Source organism: Canis aureus, chromosome 9 (assembly GCF_053574225.1).
Source record: "Canis aureus isolate CA01 chromosome 9, VMU_Caureus_v.1.0, whole genome shotgun sequence".
Classification (NCBI taxonomy): domain Eukaryota; kingdom Metazoa; phylum Chordata; class Mammalia; order Carnivora; family Canidae; genus Canis; species Canis aureus.
In genome coordinates, this window is record NC_135619.1 from 73,586,252 (window position 1) to 73,612,908 (window position 26,657).

At 51.0% G+C, this 26,657-nt stretch overlaps 2 protein-coding genes across 17 annotated transcripts in view; one reads left to right on the top strand and one right to left on the bottom strand.

Moving 5' to 3' along the window:
• The window catches only part of WDR20 (WD repeat domain 20), a 62,246-nt gene extending 59,005 nt beyond the window's left edge, over positions 1-3,241 (top strand). For all 11 annotated transcript variants that reach the window (XM_077910665.1, XM_077910660.1, XM_077910654.1 and 8 more), the window contains one exon: positions 2,379-3,241. In XM_077910665.1, coding sequence (XP_077766791.1) covers positions 2,379-2,432 — 54 coding nt within the window. In that variant the 3' untranslated portion in view covers positions 2,433-3,241. The remainder of the gene's footprint in view (positions 1-2,378) is intronic.
• Positions 2,368-26,657, bottom strand: part of MOK (MOK protein kinase) — a 62,125-nt gene continuing 37,835 nt past the window's right edge. For 3 of the 6 annotated variants that reach the window (XM_077910669.1, XM_077910668.1, XM_077910670.1), the window contains 8 exons: positions 15,315-15,393; positions 15,140-15,188; positions 13,181-13,359; positions 11,493-11,594; positions 10,090-10,263; positions 9,377-9,491; positions 7,518-7,718; positions 6,900-7,442 (listed from right to left, as the gene is read on the bottom strand). In XM_077910669.1, coding sequence (XP_077766795.1) covers positions 7,368-7,442; positions 7,518-7,718; positions 9,377-9,491; positions 10,090-10,263; positions 11,493-11,594; positions 13,181-13,359; positions 15,140-15,188; positions 15,315-15,393 — 974 coding nt within the window. In that variant the 3' untranslated portion in view covers positions 6,900-7,367. Of the gene's footprint in view, positions 6,844-6,899; positions 7,443-7,517; positions 7,719-9,376; positions 9,492-10,089; positions 10,264-11,492; positions 11,595-13,180; positions 13,360-13,651; positions 15,094-15,139; positions 15,189-15,314; positions 15,394-19,997; positions 20,116-26,657 lie in introns of those variants that run through there. The other 3 variants (XR_013386938.1, XM_077910671.1, XM_077910673.1) reach the window with 3 other exon arrangements.

Sequence of the window (26,657 nt, forward strand, 5' to 3'; positions counted from 1 at the left end):
CCTGCCACGCGGGGCAGCCACCTGGGCCGAGGGCCTGGGGAAAGGCATCCCCGGCGGGACGGCGAAAGGGACCTCACTTCACAGATACCTGCCGCTTGGCCTCTGCGTGACTAAGAGCCGGAGTAGCTCCTCACTTCATTTTCAGAGAAATCTCTCGCAGGAATAGGACGGCAAGTCCGGTGAGCGCAGGCCGCTCGCTCCGTAGTAGATTCAGGACCTGTCCCCGCGCCGGTAACGGCAGCCACAGGCGGGTTCCCCGAGGACAGCTGCGCTCGGGGAGGCGGCGGGGTCCGCGGGCCGGGCCGGGGCCTGCTCTTCGCTCAGGGCCCCCCCCCCCCCCCGCCCCCAGGAGTGACCACGGGGCCGCCGCGCAGCTTCCTGGCGGGAGCGTGATGGGGCCCGCGTGTGGCCCATCTTTCCCTTTGTCCCCAGGGAACCTGTAGACCGAAGCGCAGCTGGTAGAAATCAGGGGACCTGGACGTCTCTGTCTGAAGGGCAGTGTCCCCCGACGCCTCGAGCAGGCGCCGCCTACCTGCGGGGCGCGGGCCGAGGGCGGGACCCTCACCTGCGCCCCGGGGGCCCTTTGGCAGCCAGGGGTTTGGGGTTTCCGGGAGGCGGTGGCAGGCAGGCTGGGTGGGGGCGGTTGCTGGCCTCGGGGACCCTGGCGATCCCTTGGGACCCTGGGCGTCATGCGACAGGACGACAGCAGGGAGGTGGTTCTCGCGGGGCGGAGGCTTCGGGCCCGCGGCTTTGTAGGGGAGAGCGGGCTCCCGCGGCCCCGAGGCTGGGCGGCACTGCGGGGCGGCCCCCGGGGAGGGCGCGGGGCGGGGTCGCTGCAAGCCCGCGGGCGCCACCGCGTTCCAAGTGGGGACACAACACATGCCACTGAGAGGCCTTACCTGTCGAGGTGATAATATGGGATATACGGGGTTAAATATATTGGAATCTCATTTCTCTTCAGTGTTCCACGTGCTACTAGAATTTTAAACGTCACGTGAGGCCTGCCTTGTCCCGTGGGCAAGGGTGACAGAACTGCGGGCGCCCGGTCCCCGCTGGCCCACCGCTCCCGTTAGGGGCACAGGCCCGCTCTCGCGGGGAGGAAGGGACCCCTCGTCCTGTAGGCGCCGCCCTGGTCCCCGACAGCCCATGGCTCCGGGGAACCGCCTCCTGTGATCCGAACCCCCTGGAAGCTTGGGGACTGGGAGGCAGAGCATCCTCGGGAAGGGGCTCGGGCCGTGCCGCCCCCACCCCGCCCCCGGGAAGTCAGCGTCCCAGGGCAGGGCTCCCGGAGGTCCGAGCGGGTCAGCGTCTCTCCCGCGCTCCCGGCCCCGATCGCGTCCCGCTGAGCACACGGCCTTGTAAGAAACGGGGTAGAAACGGGGTAGAGCTGCGCAGAGTGGCGGCGGGACAGGGAGTTTCCTGCCCCCGGGCGTGGGCAGAGCTGAAGGCTGGTGTCACGGGCCACCCCTCAGTGTGCGTCCACGGTCCGCTCGTCCTGTGTCACCAGCTAACCTAACCTGCTGCAGCAGGTTTTAGGACAGCTTAAGTCTGTGTTTGTGGAACTGAAAACTTGTGGGTTCAGTGTCACTCCACGGTGACCTTAAAATGCTTAATAAACGCCAAATGGTGATGTAATTATGTGTGTGCATCCCAGTGAGTGCGAAGAAGTGTAGACACTGCCGTGTGCGGGGCTGGCTACCAGGTGCCCCAGCTCGGGCCTGCACTGCCCCAGGCGCCCCGCCTCTCCGTGGAGGCCACCCTGGTGACCCGCACGCCACCTCCTGCACCCTGTCCCCAAATCGAACACAGCCCAGGGCCTAGATCCTTCAGTATCTACCTGCTGAGCCCTGGACACTGGTCAGGGGGCACCACGTCACACCCCAGCCAGAGAAAGTGAGCCCCCCCCCGCCCCGCCAGCAGGAGGAAGACACCTTTAGACAGTGCTAAGCCCCATCTGTGTGGCCGACCAGCTGTGGGGCGAGGCGTGAGGTCCGAGGGCAGCGCTGTGAGCTGCTCCAGGCCACGGCCTCTCCTGGGGGCCTCACCGGGTCCTGAGCCGGGGCCTCTGGGGAAGGTGGTGAACGGCCACCGGCTCGCTGCCCCCGCCTCTGGGCCCACAGTGTCCCGAGGAGCCCAGGCCCGAGAGGTACCTGCTGCTCCCCAGGCGGGGCCAGGCCCAGTGGATCCTGAGCAGTGAGGCAGGTGACACATGACGTGGATAAGAATTAAGTAGATGAAAAATGGAGGATTTGTTCAAACACTGGCTACCAGCTGGACAGAAATGACTTTGCTCATGTGAACCCGCTGGCAAAGGATGAGTGTGGCTTTCTTGGCTGCCCCCCGTTTTGCTGGATTAATGTAAACTGCTTTGTTTGCAGGGTTTATTGTCATCCCAAAACCAGGCCAGCTCTCCAGGTGGAACTGTAGTATAGCGACCCACCACTGCTCGAGAACCCTCGGCCCGACGTGGTCCTGCGGGAGCGGCGGACGGACCGGGAGCTGCACTTCAGCCCCGAGCACGGACACTCGCGGAGGCAGCGGTCACTGGAGTCACGTGGGAGGCCCCCGTGGGGCCCGCTCGCAAGGGCACCCTCTGCCTTTCACCCAAAGAAGCTGTTCCCATTTTTAAATCATTCTTTTGGGGCTTCAGTAAAAAATAAGAAATGCGATTTTGGTTTTCTTGCTTTTTACTCAAAAGTTCAGTGTAATTAAAACCATATATATATATACATATATATATATATAAAATATATACATATATACATAGTGTAAAATTATTTCCTGGACAAGAAATCCCCTTTAAGTTCAACTGTTATAAATAGTACTTCACTGTTTTTGCACTGATGTTTTCTACACGTAGGTGGTCAGAGAAAATCTGGAATGTACTTGTGAAGGAAGTTGTGGCTTTCTGACTTAAATCTGTCATTCCAGAAGTTGGATGCTGCAATCATAGATTTTTACAAATTGTTTGCACTTAAAATATAGTTTCGTGCTATTAGGGACTTACTTTAAGTATGGGTCTCATGGACTAGCGACCCTCTGGGGTGTGAAGATGTTCTTTTTTAATCTTAACATTTATTTTAATACCATTGTTTCCAATGCCGTCAGCTCTGTATTATATGTATAAATGATGTGACTCTGCTACTGGGGGACGTGGTTACTTCACCAGTAATTTCCATCATTTATGAGTGATATTTCTAATTCACGAAAGAATATTAATATTAAAACTATCTTGATTATACCATTTGTTTATCTTCCATTAAGTTGGCTCAATTTTTAATGTAACTTTTTGTTCAATTAAAGTTTGGGATAAAATGATTCATCCTTTTTCCCCACCCTCTTCCTGGAAGCCTAGGACAGGCTGCTCGAGAGCGGCTCTTCTGGAGGGTTCTGTGGCTCTTTGGGCCCTTCCGCCTCACTGCCTGTGGCCACCGTGGGCGGCTGTGCCTGTGCAGACAGGCCAGCGAACCGAAGGAGAGACCGGCTCTAAGTCCCTGAGCGCATCCGTTGTCGCCGAGAGCCCGTGACCACACGTGCCTCTGATGCGGATGGAATGCCGTGTTGGCTGCAGGACTGCCCGGCCCATGGGAGCATCTGGGATCAGTGTCTTCTGGGACTGGTGTTTGCTTGAGACCAGCCCGGGGACAAGTCCGATCGGAGGTCACACCCGCAGCCACCCACTCGCAGACTCCACGACGGCGGGAACCCGATGCCGCATGGCTCCAAGCGGAATACCCTCAGCTTTACAGAGTGGTACACAATTGCGTCCTTCGAAGACGTTTTTATTTGGTGTGACCGTAAACCACAGTGTTGGAAAGACATTTCTCTAAAATCTGGGGCATGTCCACATGACTGAGATAGAAAACGGAGTGCACGCCGTCCGAGAACTATACCGTGTTCGTGGTCTCCGTGTGTGCAGCTGGGGACAGCCACCTTAGCCTGGGTCGCGGTCGCTGCTCAGAGAGGCCAGTGCAGCCCGGGGCCGAGCCACTGGGAGCTCCCACTGCCTGCAGAGCCTCTGGGTCCCGGGGACACCAGGAAGTAGTAAGACACCCTGTCGTTTCAGTGAAAGAGTCAGAACTGATAGATCATATACCTTCAAAATGACCTGCGTGTTAAAACTGCACATTCTAAATGTCATCCTGGTCCCAACGCTGGCTTCTGGGTGCTGCTATCACACAAGACCCCACCCATGCAGGCCCAGGGACACGCGAGTAGGCCTACGTACTGCTGCGGGCCAGCAAAGGCCGCCTTTGAAAATGAAGCCCAGAGTTCATCTTGTGATCCTGTGGTGCTGTCTCCTGTGAAGTGACAGGTAGAAATCTGGTCGGCACGAGGGCAACGGTCACGTGTCAAATTCAGCCTCAGTTTGGTCAGATGACCTGGCCCGTGCTCCCTGCTTCCACTGGCCCTGAGATTCACATCCAGGCTCTGTCCCCTGCTTGTCCCCTCCCGCAGGCTCACAGACCGTCGCTGACCGTCTCCGCTGAAGCTGCCAGACATTTTGGTGTAGATTTGCTGTAGATGCATCTGTACTGGAAACACGTCTATGGCTCTTGTACCTAAGACTGGTTCCTGGCCAAGTCGTCCAAGCTGGCTTCCAAAATCAGAGTGCCGTGTAACTGCTGCCACCCCCGCTGCCACAGACACGCAGCATTCAGCAGGCCCTGGGTAGACGGCACCCAGGCCAGCCTCGAGGCCGGTCACGACTCTCGGGAGCCAGGGAAAGAGGTGGAAGTAGGCTCAGCTCACCTGGTATGACTTGTGTTTGCTTTTATTCTTGCCCTGAGCTTTCTTACACCTTGGGAGCTGGTGCATGCATGCTCCACGTGTGGGGATGGGTCTAAGGGAAGCTAAAAGGAGACAGATGTTTCAGGGAGTGGAGTCAGCGAGGCTGCTGGCTGGCCGCGTGGCCTGGCCAGAGCAAAGAGCAGGCCCAGGAGTGTCCTCAGCACCTGGAGGGAGTGGGGGGGCAGGGGCAGCAGAGCCCAGGTCTCTTGGGTGGCGTTGCCTCTGCTTTTTCCGCTCCACGACTTTGCAGGGCTAAGGTGCTGTCAGACCTGGAACCCTTGGACCAGCGCACCAGGCCACACCTCCACACTGGGGGCAGCCAGGCTGCGTGTGCTCGTGCCTCCCTGCCTCGCGCCCTCTCAAGCTGAGACCAAGAAGACCTGGTGGGTGAAGAGCAGAGGTTGGGGCACCAGGCAGGTGCTGGGAAACGCTGTACAATGAGCCAACTTGACAGGGTGATGGAGGAGCATGACTTCGGCTCTGCTTCCCTTCTGGAGCTTTTTGGCAACAAAAAGTGCTCAGGAATAGCGTTGCTTGCAAAGGCTCAGCCGGCCTTCATGTCCCCTTCACGTCCCCTTCACCACCCTTCCAGCCGGGAGTGAGCAGAGGCTCCCCCAGGCTCTGGCGGCAGGCTGAGGCGGCCTCCCGTGCCTGTCGCAGGCCTAGATGCCAGGCAGAGAGTGGGCCAGAGCCACTCCAGCTGCCCGGGACTGGCTCCCATGCTGAGAGCCGATGGGTGCAGGAAGCGCGAGCGTGGCCGGAGGATCACCCTGCTGCTCCACGGAGACTGGTGCACGGGGCTGGAGCAGCCGAGCCTCGTGTGGCTGGGCCCTGGGCTGGCTGTGTCACAGCACTTGGATCCCAAAGACCAACATGAAGCCAAAAGAGTTTCATTTGCTGCACAGGTCACACCCCAAAGGGCTTGGCCTGCCCCCCCAGAGGCCCCGTGGGGGAGGGGTAAGTTCACTTTCTCACAGAGGTATGCGGGAGAACTTTAAAGATTTTCCGCTCAAATTTTATACATATGAAGGGGGGAACAGTTTTCCTAAATACACAAATTCTTGTCAGTCCTTAAATGGGTCCTTAGAGCCAATCCTGGAGGACAGGAGTTCGCTCCCCCTGAGCTGCTGCGGCTCAGAGGCCTGGTTCCCTAGCAGCCTCTCCTGCCTGGGCTCAGAGTGGGGGCTCACTGCCGTACAGGGCTCCCTTCCATCCCAGGCACCCACTCCTGTCTCCCCGGCCTTCCTGCTGCAGGGCCGCAGCCCCACCTGGCTCTGGCCTCCTCCCATGGGACCTGGAACTCCCAGATCCCCTGCAGAGGCTGAATGGCACCCTGCCTGTCCCCCATGCCCCTTCCCCATCGGGCATCCTGAAGGCCCCACCAGCGTGTTAAACCAGTTCAGAGGAAGCTCTTTCCATCCCTTCCACATGTGTGCACCCAGTTCTGAACATCCCCATAGCCTGGTGTCTGGTCTTGAATCTGCCCCCAGGTGGCAGGTGGGTGCAGAGGTCGTGGCCACCGGAGAGCACATGGAAGACTGTCACAGATTTGTCTTAAAAGAGGGAACAAGAGGCCGAAGACTAACCTGGGAAATTTGCTTCTTCTAACCGTTGTAAGTTTGTGAAGACGAGAAAAAGAAGGTGTCATTATGTTACATCCCAAGACAAAAGGGCTCAGGAGGGTCGTGCCCCCGCCCACAGGCGGCCCAGGACCACTGCTCCTCTGCGGCGCCCCACCCCCCACCCCCACGGAGAGGCAGGTTCCCTTCTGTGTCCAACCTGCTGCCGGCACCCCGGAAGCCAAGCAAAGCACCATCGGAAGCAGCATCTCTACTCACAGGCAAGGCTGGGCCTCCAGAGCTAAGCGACGTGGCCTCGGGGAAGCCCGGCGCTCCGACTCACCTCGCGCTTGGCAGCCTCGTCCGGCCGCAGCTCCCGGGGGCACCCGGGCCGAGCCTGTGCTGGGTCCTTACTGGCTTTCCATGTGCCACAAAATTAAGCTGTACCAAAGCCTTCCCAACAAAATAAATTCCCCAAATATGCTCACACAACCTAAAATAAAGAAATGGATGTCAAGACACGTGTTTAACTCAGAAAATATCAAACTATTGTAACGACAGCTTATTCTTTAATAAAAACTCCAAGAGCGTAATCTGTAAGCTGTAACGTGCCACGGCACCACCGGTGCTGGACTAAAGGCTCGACACGCAGAGCGCGTGGTGAAACCAAGCCTAAATCACACATCATGTAAACTCTGACTTCTGTTTGGATTTGGATTAAAAAATTACAAAATATTCTGTCCCAAAATCTTAGGTTACAAAAATGAAATTCAAAAACCCCAGAATGAGGTGGTTTTACGAATGTATTCGACTGGAACGTACAGTGCAGCTGCCCTCGGGGTGCAAAGAGCCCCAGGCTGGGGGCTCCGGGCTGAGTGGGTACGGCTGGCCTGTGGGGCAGCGGCCTCGGGGGGACGGCGCCAGGCCTGTCCCCGGAGCCCTCCGTCCGAGGCGGGCGGCGTCACGGCCCGGCCCAGCTGCACCTGGTCGTGCTCCGCGCAGGTGAGCCCGCGCTGCTCAGTAGCCTCCGCCTTTCCTCTCTATCGTGGGCAGGTGGTACTGTTTGGGCTTAATGTCCTTCTGGGCGTCTGTCTGTCAAAGGAAACAGCAGACGCTCAGCGGGGCGGGCGCGAGGGCGGGAGCGGCGGGGAGCTAGCGGACGGCTACCTTCTGGTTGGCGCCCACACACTTCAGGGGCCTCAGCGCCGGGGCTTTCCTGTGGGCCCCGGGGCCCCACGCAGAGGGCAGCGCGGGGCTGGAGTACGAGGACAGCTTGGTCACTCCTGACAGCGTCAGTCTGGGCAGTTCCGTGGGGCAGGCCGGTCCGGGTCTCTTGGGATGGTCCTCTCCTGGCCTTAGGGACTGTTTCTTGGAACAAAACACAGGTCGGGTGAACGTACAACGGTGTCCCCTTTATGGAAATTCGGAAAAACAAGAGCAGTTCTTTTGCACGACTTTCACCTAATGTAACCTGACCAAGACGTGTGACCATACGATGACCAGACGGTATCCCTGTCACCCCCGGGACGTGGCTGCTCAGAGTCCCCTGCGGAAGGCAAAGCCTCCACACTCAAGTCTCATGCGGAGTCGGCCCCGCAGGGCAGCGCCCGTGGCCTGGCCCGACGCCACGGAGGCCACTGAGATCCCAGCAGCGCACCACGGGCCACAGCTGCCTGGTGCCCCTCTCCAACCCCGGACACCGGCCTTGCATTAGTGTGGCTGCTGAGCTAAGAATTTTTTTTTTTTTTTGGAAGATTCTATCTGTCTGTCTGTCTGTCTGTCCATCTAGGAGAAGGGAAGGGAGAGACTCTGTCCCCGCTGAGTGGAGCGCCTGTTACAGGGCTCGATCCCACGAACCCGAGACGACAACCTGAGCTGAAACCAAGAGTTGGACACTCAACCCACTGAGCCACCCAGGCACGCCTGCATTTTTTAAGAGCTGAAAACAATTTCCTGGCATGTTAACAATTACGTGAAGTTCAAATCGCGGTGTCCCGTTTTCCCAAGGCAGAGCCCCACTGTTCATTTACGTATCCTCCACGGCACCAAAGAGGGCAGCTATGACGGGACTGTGGTCCACAAAGCTGGAAAGGCTTCCTGTGTGGCTTGTGCCCTACAGACGTGTGGGGACTGTGCTGGGTGCCGGCAAGAGTGACCGGGTCAGACGGCCGTCTCACCAGGAGGGAAGGGCCGAGCAGGACAGAATGAGGGAGGCTCAGGTGGGGGATGCTGTTGCACTGTTTGGGGCCTGAGCAGCTGAAAGGGAGCTGCTTCCACCCTTAAAGGGAAGGTGCAGGGAGAAAAGCATGTTTGGGGGGAAAGACCGGGAGATTGGGTCTGAAAAACCCAGCCTGTTACACAGTCAAGTGGAACCTCAGGCAGGCGCTGAACACAGCAGACTGTAGTTCCAGAAAGCAGGCTGGCTGCAGATACAGCTGTGACCTCAGCTCCTAGCACGAACTGACACTCGAGAGACACTGGGCTGAGTGACGGAAGGGCATGGTCATCACACAGTGCGGTGCCAGCCCAGAATGTGGACTGGGGGGCTGAGCAGCGGGGACCACTTGGGGCGCCAAAGGATGACAACACTGCAAAAGGAAGCTGCTGTTCCTAAAGCAAACATCTGTACCCAGGAGAGTGCTCATCTGGGGCCCTCTGCACGCGTGGGGGCATGTGGGCCTGTCACCGGGTCACCCGGGCCAGTGTCATCCTCTCTGGCCCCCTGTGAGGGTCAGTCAGAGGGCACAGGCAGGTGACAGCTGTGAAGCACTTTGCCAGAGAACCTGGCACCTGCCACCCTGCCTCTCCTCGCCTGGCCTGTGCACACGGGACGCTGCCGTCCCCCCAGCTTGTGGGACAGAAGGGGCAGGAGCGGTGGGGGCCGCACTCCCCGCGTCCCGGCAGACGCCACGGGCACAGGTCGGGCCTTGTGCTGGGCGCCCCCTGGCCTGCCGCGGGGCGTCCTCCGCAGACACACAGGCCGCCAGGGCGTCCGGTGCTCGCCGCTCACTGACTTCGCTCGGTACCTGCTTTCTGTCCTCCTTTGAAATTTGCCAGCCGTTCCTGAGTAGTTCCGGTGCCACGGGGCGCTCTGGAAAGAAAGCTTTCCTGTGGCTGGCCACAGCCTGCTTCTCCGCTGCCCTACAGGGAAGGGAGAGAGAGGGTGCGCTCCCCTGAGAACGTGCCCCGCGCTGTGCATGCGCCTTCTCCCTGTCCCCAAACTGCTCTATTCTTTCCCATGTGAGCTGTGACGAGGAGCCTGTCTTCCCTCCTTTGTCTCAGCCCCTGGAGACGGCCCCACAAGCTGGGGACACGGCCCTGCCGGAGGCCCGCAGCCCCCGCCCATGGAGGCTGGGTCACGCGTCACCCTCACACATCCCCCCACGCTCAGGCTGCAGGAGGGCACAGAGACGTGGCCTGAGACACCCTCGGGCAGCTCCTCCCACCCCAGGTACCACGCAGCGAGCTCTCAAACCTCACACCGAGGGGACTTTGCTGTCACTGGTGGGCACCAGGCTCCTCCTGGAATCTTAACCACTGGAGCCTTGGCACCAACCTCCAGCAGCCACTGAGCCCTCCTGCCCGGCCGCAGACTGCTAATTGCCTCCTTTTGGGGGGCTACACCAGAAAAGGGAGGGGTACATCCTGGGGGCACCCAAGTTCAAGACAGAGCTGGTCCTGGACCCGCTGCCTCAGCACGCCCCGCCAGGGGCAGCCCCGGCCCCACTCGGGCGCCCACCTCTGCTCGTGGAAGTAGGGATGCTGCAGGGCCTGGTGGGCGGTGATTCTCTCGTCAGGATCATAGGCCACCATGGCATGCAGGAGGGAGAGGCATTGCGAGGACCAGCTGGCTGTCAGTAGAGGTATTCCTGATCCCTTTTTAAAAGGAAAATCAAAACTCATAGCTCTCGACCTGTATTAAAAGCCCAATGATAATAAATGATCATGCCATTATTTAGAGCACTTGGCCATCATGATTCTACGGGGGCCTGTACTGGTGACAGCAGTTTACGCTCTAAGGAGGGGGTGTGACCATGCAGTTGTCCAAACCCAGAGAATGTACAGCAGCAGCAGAGGAATCCCGCGGGCAGACTGAGGACTTGGGGCGGGGATGATGTGTCAGCTGGGGTCCTGGGTGGTGACCGATGTGCCATCCTGGCGTGGAGGGCCACGGTGGGGGAGGCCGTGTGTGCCCCATGCCCCCAGGTGGTCTACGGGAAATCTGTGGACCTTCCACTAAATTTTGCTCTGAACCTAAAACTGCTCTAAAAAATAAAACTCTATTTTTTATTTTTTTTTAAAAGATCTCTTTATTTATTCATTCATTCACTCATTCATTCATGAGAGACAGAGAGAGAGGCAGAGACACAGGCAAAGGCTCCCTGTGGGGATCCCAATGCAGGACTCAATCCTAGGACCCCAGGATCACGACCTGAGCCAAAGGCAGACACTCCAGCATGGAGCCACCCAGGTGCCCCAAAAAAGTCTATGTGTTGAAATGAGGCAGGCGTTGTGAAATCTGATGTGCTATCAATGTAGGAAAATGACTTTTCCCCGAGAAGACTAATAGCACATTCTTACCTGAGAAGAAAGAGATAAAGCTTAAAAGTAGAAAAAGAAAGAATCCAGAATAGTTGTCTTTCCCTGTCTCCTGAGGGCCCGGAGATGCCCACCCCCGTAGAAGCCCCCAGCAACCCAGATTCAGCTGCATCGCTGACCAAATCAAACCCTACCCAGTCCTGGTTTAGGTATCAGTGTTGCTGGCAATGCTGGGTGACGTCACACAGTCCTCCCCACGCACAGCCTATGTGTGGGAACCTTCTCTGCCCACAGGTCTCTCAGTCCTGGGTAAGTATTCAGAGGACAAAACCTGACTGGCAGGCCCTGAGCAAGACCACCAGAACTCTTCTGTGGTGCCTGAGGGAGAGCGGCCCTGGCAAGACTCCTGAGGCGACAGCCCCGAGCAGCTGCTGCGCTGGCACCCCCACCAACCTGTAGCCCCCTCAGCAGCAGCGGGGACCCAAGCAGACGGAGGACCTACAAGAGCAAGAGAGGCGCAGCCTGGTCCACTTGGCTGGCTCCCACCACCAGCCCGGGCAGGGGGCAAGTTCACACGGACTGTCAGGTGCACACCACACTTACTGTTTGAACTTGGTGAGGGTCTTCTCGGCAGGTGTGCCAATGACATCGTGGATTTTTGAGATCTGGTCCAGCTCATTGGCTCCGGGGAAGAGGGGTTGCAAACTGGAAGAGCAGGACGGGGCTGTGGTTAGGACAGGCCGTGCCCTCTTCATCCCAGGACCCCCACTTTGTGAGGCAGCTAGCTCACACGGGAACCCGAGGACACAACCCCATCTGCGGGGTACTCCTTGCAGCTACAGGGTTTCCGTTCCCCCTTCACCTCAGGCCCGTTCCTCCTTTCCTGACAGGTAGGTGTCACTCTAAGAGATGGCTCCGTTCTCTCTGTACACCCTGGGATCTCTGCAGTGCCACGTGACATTCACGCTGTGACACACAACCTCCACAAGTCTCCTGTCACAGGAGAGGTTTTTCAACAGATATTCAGGTGGGTCAAGTCTGGTTTTGCTGACAAATGAAGTCCAAGGAATGTTTTGGTTTTTGGAGCTTTAATGGATTTTGGAATCGTGGGTAAAAGATTTCAGGCCGATATAAATAAATTCAGTTTGCATGCCATGCCACAAAGCAGCGTTTGGACCTGCAGTTCTGCACAGGAAAGCCACCGTGTCCGTGGCTATAGGACAGAGGAGGAAAGCCCAGGCAGGCCAGGTGTATGTGGACCCCCGCAGGCTGGCCCGCACGCCCGTCATCAGGTTCTCAACAACAAAGTCCTTTCCCACCCTCAGGGATTTCAGCACAGCAGAAAGGACTGTCTGTTGGTACTTTAACCATCAATGAAACTGCCACTCGGCTTTCCAGATTTAATATGTCGAACACCAATCAAAAAAAAGAAAAAAACCCGCCCAGGCAGAAATTAAAAAAAAAAAAACATGTCGAGCACCTGTTCCAAATATCAACAGGTGTGTCCTGAAGGACATGCATGTCTGTGTTTATGAAGTGGTTAGTCGAGCTGGCGAAAGCAGATGACCCAGGTCCCCACCTATGACGCATGTCACCCAGACATTAAATTCACCTGCTCATCCTTAATAATCCACTCCAAGCAGGTGAGTGCCGGCCCTCCCCCTCCACAGCCCTCTTCAATCCCATGTCCTACTCACTCCTGAGCGAGACAAGCCCACTTCCCTCCTCCTGGGCCACTGCTCCATCGGCAGCGAAGCACAAAGGCTGGGGGGGGGGGTACGGAGGCCAGGGAGGATGGTTATGACTGGGGTTTTCTAGAATCCAGCTGTGCATCCTACCTGACAGACCATCTCCCTTAGGGTAGGTCCCAGGAGCAGGGGCAAGGCTCACATATCCCCAGGGCACGCCCCCACACCGTGGCAGTAAGCATGTTTTTACTCTATCCCTGAACTCGCTAATCAATCATTCACAGATGAAGCCTAATGGGGAGGCCCACCCACCTAGGGCCAAGTTATGCCAGTAGGAGGAAAGTAACTGATATTCTTCGTACTTTATGACAAATAAACAAGGAAAAGCATTTGGCCAAAAGTAAAATGAAAGCCTAGGACATTTTCTGTGAAGTTAAACAGTCACATCATCAGATGACAGCAAAGTCTGTTTGGTAAAGGAAGGGATGGCATGAAGCCACTCGGTCGGCTGAGCCCCGCTATGTGACTCACTTCAGGACATTTACACAGAGGTCCCCTGGCACTGAGTGGGAGTCCTCAGACAAGAAGCGCGCCCAGCTCTACCTGGTGATCTCGTAGAACACACAGCCAGCGCTCCACAGGTCCATTTTGTAGGTGTAGAACCCGTCAGTGAGGAGACACTCTGGGGCACGGTACCAGCGGGTGGAAATATACTCTGTGTATGGCTGCTTGGAATAGACGCTCCGGCAGGATCCAAAGTCCCCTAGTTTCAGGACATCCTGCTGCAAGGGGAGAAAAGCAAGGATAAGTAACATCTCATCAAGCAGCTGTTACAATACAGACTGCTTTAAATATTTATCCACTAAGGGAAAGTTACTGGCATTGAAACTAGCTTATAAAATACAAATTACTTCATAAGCACCCGAACATGCCTCTAACAGATAAGCAAGTAGTGTTTCTACTCAGTGAGATACGTTTACAAATGTTCTGGTTATGTTTCACAAATATTTCCAAATGCCTACAGGTTTGGGAAAATTGTAAGTCACAGCATGAGTCTACAAATGAAACAAATACCATAGTGGTTCATTTGTCCTATTGTGTCTCTAACTTCCCAGTTGTCTAGCTCCACTGGCAGCTTTGTTCTCCACTGGGAAGGGGGGGTGCTGGGGAGCTTGGCAGCTCTCCGGAGCCATGGGCTCTTTGGAGCAAGTCAGACAGACCAGGGAGACATGTTTCGGGATATCTCTTCCATTTTGCTTACCCCTCAACATTCAGGTAGGAACGTACAGGCTGTCAATGAATTTGGAGCAAACGTTAAACACAACATGTTTCCCAGCCAGGTTATTAAGAAACGTCATTCCAAAGGCCTTTCACCTGATCCCATTACCCAGTGCATCATGTTGGCCCTCCAACAAAAATTGTACGGCATGTTAAAAGAAAAGCAAAAATAGTCTGCAGAGACAAAGCAAGCATCAGAACCAGTTTCAGATGTGGCACGGATTTAAGAATTTTGGAATTACCAGTCAGAAAACTTAAAATCACTATGAGTGATTTGTTAAGGGCTCCAGTGGAAAAAGCAGATGATGGGAAATGTACACAGAAAGATGGAAACTCTAAGAAAGAATCAAAAGGAAGCACTAGAAATAAAAACACTAACAGAAATAAAAAATGACTTTGATAAGCTCAGCCACAGATTAAACAGCCAAGGAAAGAATCAGTGAGCTGGAAGATGCACCAACAGAAACTTCCAAACTGAAATGCAGAGAGAACAAATCATGGCAGAAACAGAACAGCCAAGAACTGTGGGACTTCAAACGGTGTGACACTCACCCTACCGCGTGGATAAACAGCAGAGTGCTGACACAGAGGGAAAAATCCAGACTAAGAAAGAGCACATACTAGAGGATGCCATTTAGAGAACATTCCAGAAAACGCAAGCTAATGTATAATGACAAAGTCAGTCTTTGCCTTGGGGACAACAGAAAGGAGGGATGATGAGGGAGCAGGGGGAAACTTCCAGGGGCAAAAGGTTTGTTTGCTTAGCTGTGATGATGGCTTCATGGGTGTTACACACACCCAAACTTAGTAAGTTGTACGCTTTAAGTATGTACAGTTGACGTGGCTACGGACTAGGACAGACCTGAGTGCAAATCCTGCCTCTTCCACTTTCACATACACAGGGTTTGGAGTGATAATCTGAATGGAGTTCACTGATCTCTTTTTTTTTTTTTTAAGTAGCATCTATACCCAACATGGGGCTCAAATTCACGACCCCGAGGTCAAGAGTTGCTTGCTCCACCAACTGAGCCAGCCTGCAGTTTATTTTTGCCCCTGCAGTTTATGTTTGCATATTGTAAGAGAAGAGTGCCTTATTTCCTTCCAGAGGTATAGCTACGTTCACAGCACTTATTAAATAAACTACTTTTTCCAAACTGGGAGAAAAACAAAACAACAGCATAACAAACATGGTACCCAACTATCTGGGACTGAAAACCTATCTAGTAAAAAGGTTTCCCATTCCACCTTTCTTCTGATAGCATTTTTTAATATAGAAGTTCTTACCTTTATTAATATATTTTCTGGCTTTACATCTCTGTGAAATATTCCATTTCTGCATTCAATAAAAAAGGAAGGATAGAATTAATTTATGCCTCATTCAAATTCTTTCACATTTTATTTTTAATGAATGTTAATACATTTTATTAATTTGAGAGCCACCAAGTCCCCAAGAGCATACCTGTGCATATGATCAAGGGATTTACATAACTGGTACATATAGTGCGTAATTTTTTTTTCTGATAATGGGTGTCTTCTCCCTGTGAGATCAAGGAAATAGCCAAATATGGTTAGCAGCGATACATATTCTGTGTTTTGAAAACAAAAATAGAATCCAAAAATGTTGTTTAATGATGTGTGCAAATCTAAAAATAACCTTTAGTAATTTCAGGAAATACGGAGGAGCGTACATACTAAATACACCATTTAAAATTTTACATACTGGTATGATTTCATGTAAAATCCCCTGTGCACGCGTTCTGATCACCACAAGAGTAGTACCAACAAATATGTGCAGAGTAGTTTGGTCTGATAAACCCCATGTGAGGCCCCGAGCCCCTGGGGCAGGCCTTCCAGGCTACACTCTTCCAAAAGGTTTGGTATGAAGTGTCAAGAGTCACTTGAAAATCCAGGGTTTTCCTCAACTTCCAGTCTGGATTTTTTTCTTAAGGTTTTATTTATTATTTATTTGAGAGAGAGCATGCTTGAGTGCAAGGCGGGAGGAGGGACAGCGACAAGCACTGAGCAGGGGGCCAGGCCCCATCTCACAACGCTGAGATCATTACCTGGGGCAAAACCAAGAGTCAGATGCTTAACTGACTGAGCCACTCAAGCACCCCTGGAGATTTCCATTTTAAAAGGGGGTTTAAAAGTTCCACAGAAGTGTGTTTTTAATCAAAGACCCATGATCGCTTTGAATTTCACAGCCCGCTCTCCTGACGGGAAGCAGCCATCGTTTGGCTCCTGTCCGCTCGCACAGCTGCTCACCAGGCCTGCCTGCCTGCAGGTTATTCGTCCTACAACTCCTAATGCCACAATCCAGCATTACGGTTACCCTCGTTTCAGATGTCACATCTTGCTTGATTTTAATTTCAAAGGTGTGAGTTTTTAAACCACCTTCCCCAGTGTGAGCACATATCTTGGGTGACATGTTTGTTCCTAAGTTTGCGATTTCTTTTTTTTTTTTTTTTTAGTTTGCGATTTCTCTTGACAAATATGTTTATTCTTTTTCTCTCTCACACTAGACAAGAATGTTTTCTGTTAATAGAAATTCGAATCACAAAATGTCGAAGTACAATTAACTTTTTCTTAATACTGTAATCTTTTTATTCTGTTTGAAATAATTTATTACCCACTTTCTAGAATTTAAAAGAATTTAAATGAAGACTTAGTCATCTTTCCCTACTTTGAATAATTCTGTACTTTAAATTCCTATCTGTATAAAGATGAAAAACAAAAATTCTATTCTCCATCATATGTTTTTTTTTTTTAAAGATTTTATTTATTTATTCATGAGAGAGAGAGAGAAAGAGAGAGAGAGGCAGAGACACAGGCAGAGGGAGAAGCAGGCTCCATGCAGGGAGCCCGATGTGGGACTCGATCCTGGGTCTCCAGGATCACACCCTGGGCTGAAGGCAGGCACTAAACCGCTGAGCCACTGGGGCTGCCCTCATATGTGCTTCTGAATGAAGCTTCCGGAGATCTGGTTCTCATCCTGTGACAAGGGCCTCACTGCCCACTGAATTACCTGGCACTCAGGACCCCCTTCCATCTCAACCAGGCTCTCAGGGTCCAGGAGGCACCTGACTCTCCTGGGGGCCTGTGAAGACACAGGATGCTCCCCCACACCCCTAGGCATTTGTGGTTCAGCAGGTCTGCTGTGGGGCCTCAAAAGCTGCCTTATGCACTAATTCCCAGATGCAGCTGTCAGGCCTGGACCCTCACTTTGAGAACCACGCCCACCACATCCTTCTGTATACTGAATGCTCCAGCCAAATTCACCTGTAGATGCTTATGGACACGCCTCCAAAGCTCTCCTGCTTCATACCTGTGCTCATGCTGTTCTGTTGCTAGGAGCACCCTTCCCAGCCATGCCTACACACCCAGATCTTACAGCACAGTCTTGTCAGGACAGTCACCCGAACTTTCACTCAAGAAGATGGGGTCTTGGGATCCCTGGGTGGCGCAGCGGTTTGGCGCCTGCCTTTGGCCCAGGGCGCGATCCTGGAGACCTGGGATCGAGTCCCACGTCGGACTCCCGGTGCATGGAATGGAGCCTGCTTCTCCCTCTGCCTATGTTTCTGCCTCTCTCTCTCTCTGTGTGACTATCATAAATAAAATAAAATAAAATAAAAAAAAGAAAAAACCAAGTCTTTAAAAAAAGAAAAAGAAGATGGGGTCTTTTAGGGAAAGTCTAACCCACCCAATCTTCATAATCAGCTAGGGATGCTCTAAAATAGTGATTCCTGGGACGCCTCGGTGGCTCAGCGCGTGAGCATGTGCCTTTGGCTCAGGGTGTGATCCCAGGGTTCTGGGATCGAGTCCTGCATTTGGGCTCCCCACAGGGAACCTGTTTCTCCCTCTGCCTGAGTCTCTGCCTCTCTTGTGTCTCTCATTAATAAATAAAATCTTAAAAAATAAAAAGGCCATAATCAAAAGTAAAAAAAATAATAATAATGGCGATTCCCATAGGGTGCCTGTGGGGGTAGGGGTTCAGTCAGTTCAACCTCTGACTCTTGAATTCAGCTCAGGCCATGATCTCAGGGTTGTCCCTTTTCCTCTGTTCCTACCCCCACCCATGTGTGTGCTCACACATTTTCTCTCTCTCAAATAAATCTTTTTTTAAAGATTTATTTATTTATTCATGAGAGACAGAGAGAGAGACAGAGAGAGAGAGAGAGAAGCAGAAACATAGGCAGAGGGAGAAGCAGGCTCCCTGCAGGGAGCCCAATGTGGGACTTGATTCAGGGACTCCAGGATCACAGCCCGAGCCAAAGGCAACACTCAACCACTGAGCCACCCAGGCATCCCAATAAAATCTTTTTAAAAAGAAAAAGAAAATGGTGATTCCTAGCTCTAAATCCAGACCTAATGAATCACAAAACTAAACATAGGGGCCAGGAATCTGCATTTCTCAGCTGCCCTCTGTCCCCAGCATAAGAGCCCTCTTTGGGTGCTGACCCTTCCTTTCTTCTTTGTTCCCCTCTACCACCCACTAGCCCTGCAGGTAAGGTAACGGCTCCTCCCACCCCTGTACCCCTCCATGAGAACCCCTGCCTACAGAGGGAGCCCCTGAGGGAGTAGGGTGCAGTGTGAACCATGCAGGACTGTGGTCTGAACAATCCGAGTCCACACTCTTGACCAAGAGGGGGTTGGCTATCCATTCTCTACAATGGTCTTTCAAAAACAAGATCCTAACTTTCCAGGCCCGAGACTATCTGGTTCCTAACAGATGCATGTTTTCAAACATCTTGAAACAAATGGAGACAGAATTAAGAAACCACTGGTAAGCTCCTGTGTGAGCCTTCCTAAACGCCAACAGACCATGAACAGCCCTTCCTGGTCTCTTGTAGCAATCCTGATCAAGTTAATTTCTGCAAGCTAATTGTTTTAACCAAATATCCTCATTAAGAAGATTCTAAAGAAAAATGAAATACTTTTCATTTTTGGGAATGGGAAATATCAGAAAGGGAGACAGAACATGAGAGACTCCTAACTCTGGGAAACGAACTAGGGGTGGTAGAAAGGGAGGTGGGTGGGGGGTGAGGGTGACTGGGTGACGGGCACTGAGGGGAGCACTTGATGGGATGAGCACTGGGTGTTACTCTATATGTTGGCAAATTGAACACCAATAAAAAATAAATTTAAAAAAAAGAAAAAAAATAAAATTCTAAAGAACATCATATACGGGGATCCCTGGGTGGCTCCGCAGTTTGGCGCCTGCCTTCGGCCCGAGGCGTGATCCTGGAGTCCCGGGATCAAGTCCCGTGTCCGGCTCCCTGCATGGAGTCTGCCTCTGCCTGTGTCTCTGCCTCTCTCTCTCTCTCTCTCTCTCTCTGTATCCCTAATAAATAAATAAAATCTTAAAAAATAGAATACATACAATATCAATAATGTAAAAAACGTTTAATGTAAAAACACAATAATAAACCGTGGCATTTGTTGCTGGTGCTAACTGAAGGAGCGTGGAGTCTGCAGTGTAACAGAATTTCTGGCACACACCCCTTCCAACAAGAGACCCCACTGGCAGGCCCATGCCCAGCTCTCCCAGTCAGGCTTGGAGCCCATACTGGGGTCCACCATGGCACAGGCAAATGGTCTACCATATACACCTCGGTCCAGAGGCTGTGCCTGTGGCACCAGGCACGTACACACCTGCCACAGCATCTTTCAAAGGAGAAGTCTGCATTATGACACATGGATCTGAGGTTAGAGACTCTGACCTGCAGGGGATAGCAGGCGGGATGTCAGCCTCAAGTGGAGCCTGAACAATCTCCCACCCCCCTCCCTTATCAACCATGGCAAAACTCGAGGACAGGTCCTCCAGTTCTGCTCTACAAAGCCAGCTCATCTTCAGCAAATGCCAGACCTTCTGTGAAATTCCACTTCCTCACGTCCACAACGGAGGCGAGCACACAGGATGGGAAGACCAGATGCAGCCATGCAGAGCGAGCACACCAAGCAGTGTTAACATGATATTAATGATGACAGCGATCAGTGTTTACTGCAGACTGTGCAAGTGGCCACTGCTCTAAACATGGCACATATTTTATTTTCTCCTCACAATCATCAGAAGAGTTAGAAACTAGGATCACTCTCATGTCACAGACAAGGAGCAAGGCTCAGGGGCCTGACCCAGACCTACCATCATTAAACATGCAGGACAGGGGGGATGTGTGCTGCACCCACACAGCCAGACTGGAGCCACACTTCCCATGGTGGCATCGGCTACGAAGAAAATTCCAGCAACAAAAATGTTACATCCCTCACACCTTGTCTGAATGGACAGAGACCTATCACGTAAGGAAAACAAGACATCAATCACTGTCAAAATGTTTCCAGGAAGTGCTAGGAATGCCAAAATACATTTTATTTCACTTCCACTTTCCTTTTATATACACACGAAAGTGATCTGGGGCCGAGGGGGGGGGAGCTGTCTAAATGGATCCAAAGAGCTCTTCTAGTAAGGATAGAAGTAAAATTGTAGATAAGATAGATAAGTAAGATAGATAAGTAAGATAGATAAGATAGATAAGTAGATAAGAAAGCTATGTGTCACAGCCAACTGGCAACATTTCCTCTTTTGTTAGTACATAAAAATGCTCCTTCTCACATCAGCGGGTCAGACTGATGAAATACAAAAATACAATTGAGTTGATCTGACAAGTAATGTTAGGCGAAAGAGTTATGTCGCAGGTAATAAGACACACTGCCTAAGCTATTCATGGAAATAAACTATAATGCTATGTTTATAGTCAAACCAAACCTATTTTGCTTTTTCCTACTTGGTTCATTCCCCAATGTCATGGATTTATTTCAGGGTGCCTGCCCCATGCACAGCCTCTAAAAGGTATAACCCTAAGGGGACATGGCCAGCCCACTGGACCCGCAACAGCCAGCACTCTGGCAGGGGACTAGTGACCAGGATTTCTAGGCCTGGCCCATCTGCTGCCAGTGGAGGGTTCCCAGGGTCTCAGTGGCCACGTCTACCAAGAGAAGAGGAGAGGGATGGGACCACGTGGCTCTGAGGTGGTCAGTGGTGGCCTTGACAGCCTGAGCTTTCCTGCTTCCACCTCCCAAGAGGCCTGACTGAGTGTCCCACAAGAGCTCTGAAGCTTTACAATAAACTCCCTCTTTCATATGTGAACTAGCTGAATGGCATGTGCTCCTTGCAATAAAATCGATCTACGACACTCAGTAGCTATAAACATTATCCAAGTGGACAACTAACACCATCCCACCCAGGGGACAGTGCCGGGCACTCAACAGGACACCAGTGATAGAGTCAACAAGGCTGCACTGCCGGAGAGCAAAAGGCCCAGCGGACAGAGTGCAAACAGTAAAGAAGCTGAGACATGGAAGGCCTCGTGTGGGTGGGAAGGAAACAAGAAGGAGATGCAATGGAGAAGGGAAGGTGAGTGAGGGGGCAAGCACCAAGGCTCTAAAGCAGGCGCCCGAGGGAACCCTGGGTGGCGCAGCGGTTTAGCGCCTGCCTTTGGCCCAGGGCGCGATCCTGGAGACCCGGGATCGAATCCCACGTCGGGCTCCCGGTGCATGGAGCCTGCTTCTCCCTCTGCCTATGTCTCTGCCTCTCTCTCTCTCTGACTATCATAAATAAATTTAAAAAATTAAAAAAAAAAAAAAAAAAAAGCAGGCGCCCAAGGTTTGGGGGCAGAGTGAACTAGCAACTCACAAAAGCAATTTAACTTGGAACAGTTCAAAACAAAACAAAACAAAGCAAAACAGAATCAGATACGAGTTAAGATAACAGATGCCTGTAGGGGCACCTGGCTCATGTGGAAGAAGGTGCGACTCTTGATCTTGGGGTCTTAAGTTTGAGCCCCACATTGCTGTCAGATTATATAAATAAATAAAACCTTAAAAAATAAAACAATAGATGCCTCTATAATCAGGTTCTTATCTTCATCAGTTTTTCCTTATAAACTCCAGGACAGCCTTTCCTGCTACAGGTGGCAGATGCCCAGTGTCACATGCACAATGCACCCATGTAAACAAACCAGGATTGCTATGGTGAGGCTGGTGTCCAGGCATGCCATCTACTTACTCCCTTCCATGGAAACTCTTCCTCAGTGTCAGGCAAAATACCTTCACCATCTTTTTGCTGGTCTCCCTACCACCATTCTTGCCCTCACGGCTCACAATGCAGACCCATTCCAACCTCGCAGGCCAGGTGTGAAAGCTCAAAGCCAGGTCCTTCAGGTTGCTTGTAGCTCGGAGCTCCATGTATGATTGGGTTCTGCCTAAGTCAGACTACTTGAGAAAGAGGATTCAGGCCCACATTATGGGGCAGACAAGAGGAGGGAGAGCATTCAGTGTGAGTGCAGATGCTGGTGGAGGCAGCTTCCTGACTCTGGCAAAGGCTGCCTGGTTCTAGAGCTGGTGGCTGCCATAGCAACTTCTTCACTTTGAGCATCCTGTCTGTGCAGAGGCAGCAGCCTCCTTGGCAGCCCAATTCTGCAGAATCATTTTCAGTAGTTGCTTCCTGGGTGCCACACCCAGAGTGTCTCTTCAGCCCACCCAGTAACTCTGTAAAATCATCCATATCACTTAAGTCCCCTGGGGTTACACTGGCAAGAATAGATCTGTTGTCTATTCATTCGTTAAACAGAAATATCGTGGGCAGCCCGGGTGGCTCAGTGGTTTAGCGTCTGCCTTCAGCCCAGGGCCTGATCCTGGAGACCCCGGATCGGGTCCAACGTCGGGCTCCCTGCATGGAGCCTGCTTCTCCCTCTGCCTGTGTCTCTGCCTCTCTTTCTCTCTCTGTGTGTCTCTCATGAATAAATAAATAAAATCTTTAAAAAAAAAAAACAGAAATATCCTTCTAAAAAGCGTAGTCCATGAACTGATACTGGTCTAGGGGCTGTTTAAGATTTTTTTAAAGATTTTATTTATTTATTCATGAGAGAGAGAGAGGGAAGAGAGAGAGAGAGGCAGAGACACAGGCAGGAGAAGCAGGCTCCATGCCGGGAGCCCGACGTGGGACTCGATCCCGGGACTCCAGGATCATGCCCTGGGCCAAAGGCAGGCACTAAATCGCTAAGCCACCCAGGGATCCCCAAGATCTTTTTATTTATGAGAGAGAGACAGACAGGCAGAGAGAGAGAGAATGTGTGTGTAAGAGCAGGGGTGAGAGGCAAAGGGAGAGGGAGAAGCAGACTCTGCTGAGCAGGGAGCCTGATGCAGGGCTTGATCCCAGGACCCTGAGATTATGACCAAAGCTGAAGGCAGATGCTTCACCAATTGAGCCACCCAGGTGCCCCTGCTTGTTACTGGTTTAAGAGGAGATGACAAAACAAGAGTGACTAAGGAACTCTTATGGCAACTCAACATCGCTGCAACACCCAAGCACATAATCATTTTTCCAGTAATTAGTTTTTACATATTTTACAAAAGTCCTGGTCCACAACTGATTAGAAAGAAAAATGAACAAACAAAAAACTGGTCTTCCACTATAGTTTTAGAAACACTGGTCTAAACACCAACCAAAAGATGCTTTTCCTCTGCTTTAAAAGCCACTAATGCTTCCCATTGAACTCTAAATAACCGGACTTCTTACCCTGGCCCTACCTGTCCTACTGCCCCCTGCCCACCTCATTTCCTATAACTGTCTTCCTCATGTTCCAGCGACACTGGCCTCTTAACCTCACAGTGGCCTCAGGACCTTTGCACTAGCTGTCTCTGTCTGGATTAGTTCATCCCCTTCACTCTGACATGTGGCCTGTTTTATTTACTCATAACACTTATCCCCCTCTTGAACTGTTTCTTGATCATTTCTTCACTTGTTCAGCATCTCTCTCTCTCTTCCTCAGAGTGTGAACCCATGTGGGTGGGACTATGTCCGCCATGTCCCCCACTGTGCCCACCTGCAGAGCAGCGCCTGGCATGTAGCAGTAAGACATCCTTTCCTGCATTTGCCTACATCTGCCACTCTTCCAGATGAAGACCACAATCATCTCTGCCTCATCTGACACCTACTGGACAAAGAGAAAATAACCCCAAGCAATTCATTTTCTCTAATGATTGACTTTCATATAGTTTCTCTCTTCAACAGACTCTACACTCTTTATCGAAAAAAGCATCTCCTGGGGCACCTAGGTGGCTCAGTTGGTTAAGTGTCTGCCTTTGGCTCAGGTCATGATCCCGGGGTCCTGGGATTGAGCCCCACAGCGGGCTCCCTGCTCAGCGAGGAGTCGGCTTCTCCCTCTCCCTCTGCCGGCTGTTCCCCCTGCTTGTGCTGTCAAATAAATAAAAATCTTCAAAAAAAAAAAAACCCCACAAAGAAGCATCTTCTATTCTTCCCCTCTACTTTCACCAGACCTTGCCCACTGGTGTGCATGTAAGTGGGCAGCTCAATGATGACAGTGTGATCATCCACTCATGCCATTAACTGGCTCTTCGATACCTGACTGTGCTACTCAATATTCTAACCATCTGAGAGTAGTCATTTAAGTAAAATGAACTGTCATTCTAATAGGAAAAGCTTTAGTGATTGATCAGTTTTCAATTAAGTCAATGTTGTCATCAATAAGCACAGATAATGAGGAGGTGCCTATGCACTAGAGGCACTGAGCGGGGGCTGTGGGGGCCAAGGTAGTGGGTACAGCGGGAAAGTTAATGCTTCAGTCAGACTGGAGTGTAAGTTCTGGTTCTGCTATTTATTAACAACTTCACCTTGGGTCATCACTTAATCCTTGAAGCCTTGATTTCCTCATCTGTAAAACAGAGATAATGATGATGATCATTATCTGCACTGTGGGACGTCAAGCACTGTGGGAGCCAAGAGGCTGTATGTGTGATGGTTAAGAACAGGCACTCTGGAAGAGGCTGTCCAAGCCCAAAACCCACATCCACCATTTACTAGGTACATAACCTTGGACAAGTTATTTATCTCTCTATCCCTCCATTTCTCCATCTTTAAAATGGGGAAAATAACAGTGTCTGCTTGAATGGCTGCTGTGAAGGTAAAATGAGTTAATTCCTAGAAAGTGCTAAGAAGAGCACTTGACAGGTGGTCAGCATCCACTAACTGTTGGCTGTTACAGTGATCACCGTGTTTCATCAATTCTCAGAAGATTTTTTTCCCTCACACTTTAACAACTCTGAAATCATGACACAATATTTAGCGTCTTACAATGACTACCGGTCATCTTCCCCATGTTTTAACATCTCTAAAACTATCGTGCCTCTGACAGCATCTTAGGCTCTGTGCACTGAGCCCAGCACTGGCCTATGAGAGGTTCTCAACATTTATGTGATGAGTCAATGTCTGTTGATCTACAATATAACATTTTATTTTATTTTTTTAAGTAGGCTCCACACCCACATGGAGCCCAACAAGGGGCTCAAACACATGACCCTGAGATCCAGACTTCAGCTGAGATCAAGAGTTAGATGCTCAACCAACTGAGCCATGCAGGGGCCCCATAACATTCCATTTTCTATAATCTCTCTCTGTAGACAAATACTGAAAGAAATGAATTTCTCCAATTATACAATTCCCTTACTACTGGAAAAGATATTTATTTCTAAACAAAGATTTCTCAAATGTCTAAACACATAGAAACTTGCTGGAAATTACTACCCCCTTCCCCCTAAGTTTTGAAATTTCACACTCTAGGAAGCAACAATCAGAAATCTAATATAAGACACATCTCACACACTAAATAAAGGAAGTGATTATGTAGGTACATTAAAAAGCAAAATATTGGCTGACTGGTAAAAAAATTATAAATGAAGTAATATAAGGTTTGGTGGTTGTCTCTCTAGATCGTATTTGGGGCCCTGTCCTGATCCTCTGATGGACAGATAGGACCAAAGGGCACAATTTGTGTCAGACAGAATGTATGAGAAAATGAAACCATGGAGCAACACCTCATTTATCCAGACTATTTGGAATAGATGCTTAAGAAGGGAAATTTCCAGATCAATAAGGCTTACTCCTTGAATATAAAACTCTTTTCTGCTGCAATCATTTTAGGCAGGAATCTTTTTAAAACATTTGCTTTCTTTACTTTCCTACTTTCCATCATGCTGCTGACATGGTATGCTTACCACCACGCATCATGCGATCATGCGGGTGTGCGTTCTCTAGCCCATCCTGGGGGACCTGGGATCTCTCAGCTGTCTGCCCAGGCTGCTCTTGTTTGTGGTGGCTTTGTTGTCATTTCCTTGTTTTATATTTTCAGTTTCCTCGCCCACTGTGGGATTGTCACCTTCACTTTCTATTACTGCTGATGGGCTAAATTCTAGAAGCTCTTGTTTTTAATAGGTTTTAAACCAAGAAACCTGATAACTAACTTGTTAGAACTAGACTTAAAACACAAACAGATCCCAGAGTGATGGGCTTACCTATGAATAAAAGCACAAGGTTTGTAACATAAATATCATATATACCCAGATATAAGGCAATCTCCTATTTTCTCAAAAAATGTCCTAAAGTTTTTAGATCCAAAAGTTTTTCATCAACTTTTATGGATGTAGAAAAATTTGCCTATCTTTGCTTTTTTTTATTAGTAATTTACTAAAGCATACATTTCAAATCACATATAAAATATACTAATTTGATAATTTTTTCCACTTTCCCACTTCATAATAATTTTATTTGAGCTCTTCATGTGCATCTTCAGCATCAGTGTCTTCATCACAGAATAGCTTCTTGGTCTTAAAAAATGTTACATAGCGCACCTTCTTCGGTTTGGCCTAAATTGTTCCAGAAAATAGAATGCAGTGGTTTTTAAATCCACTACGCAGCTGCCACTAAAATTCTATTCCAAGCTATAAATAG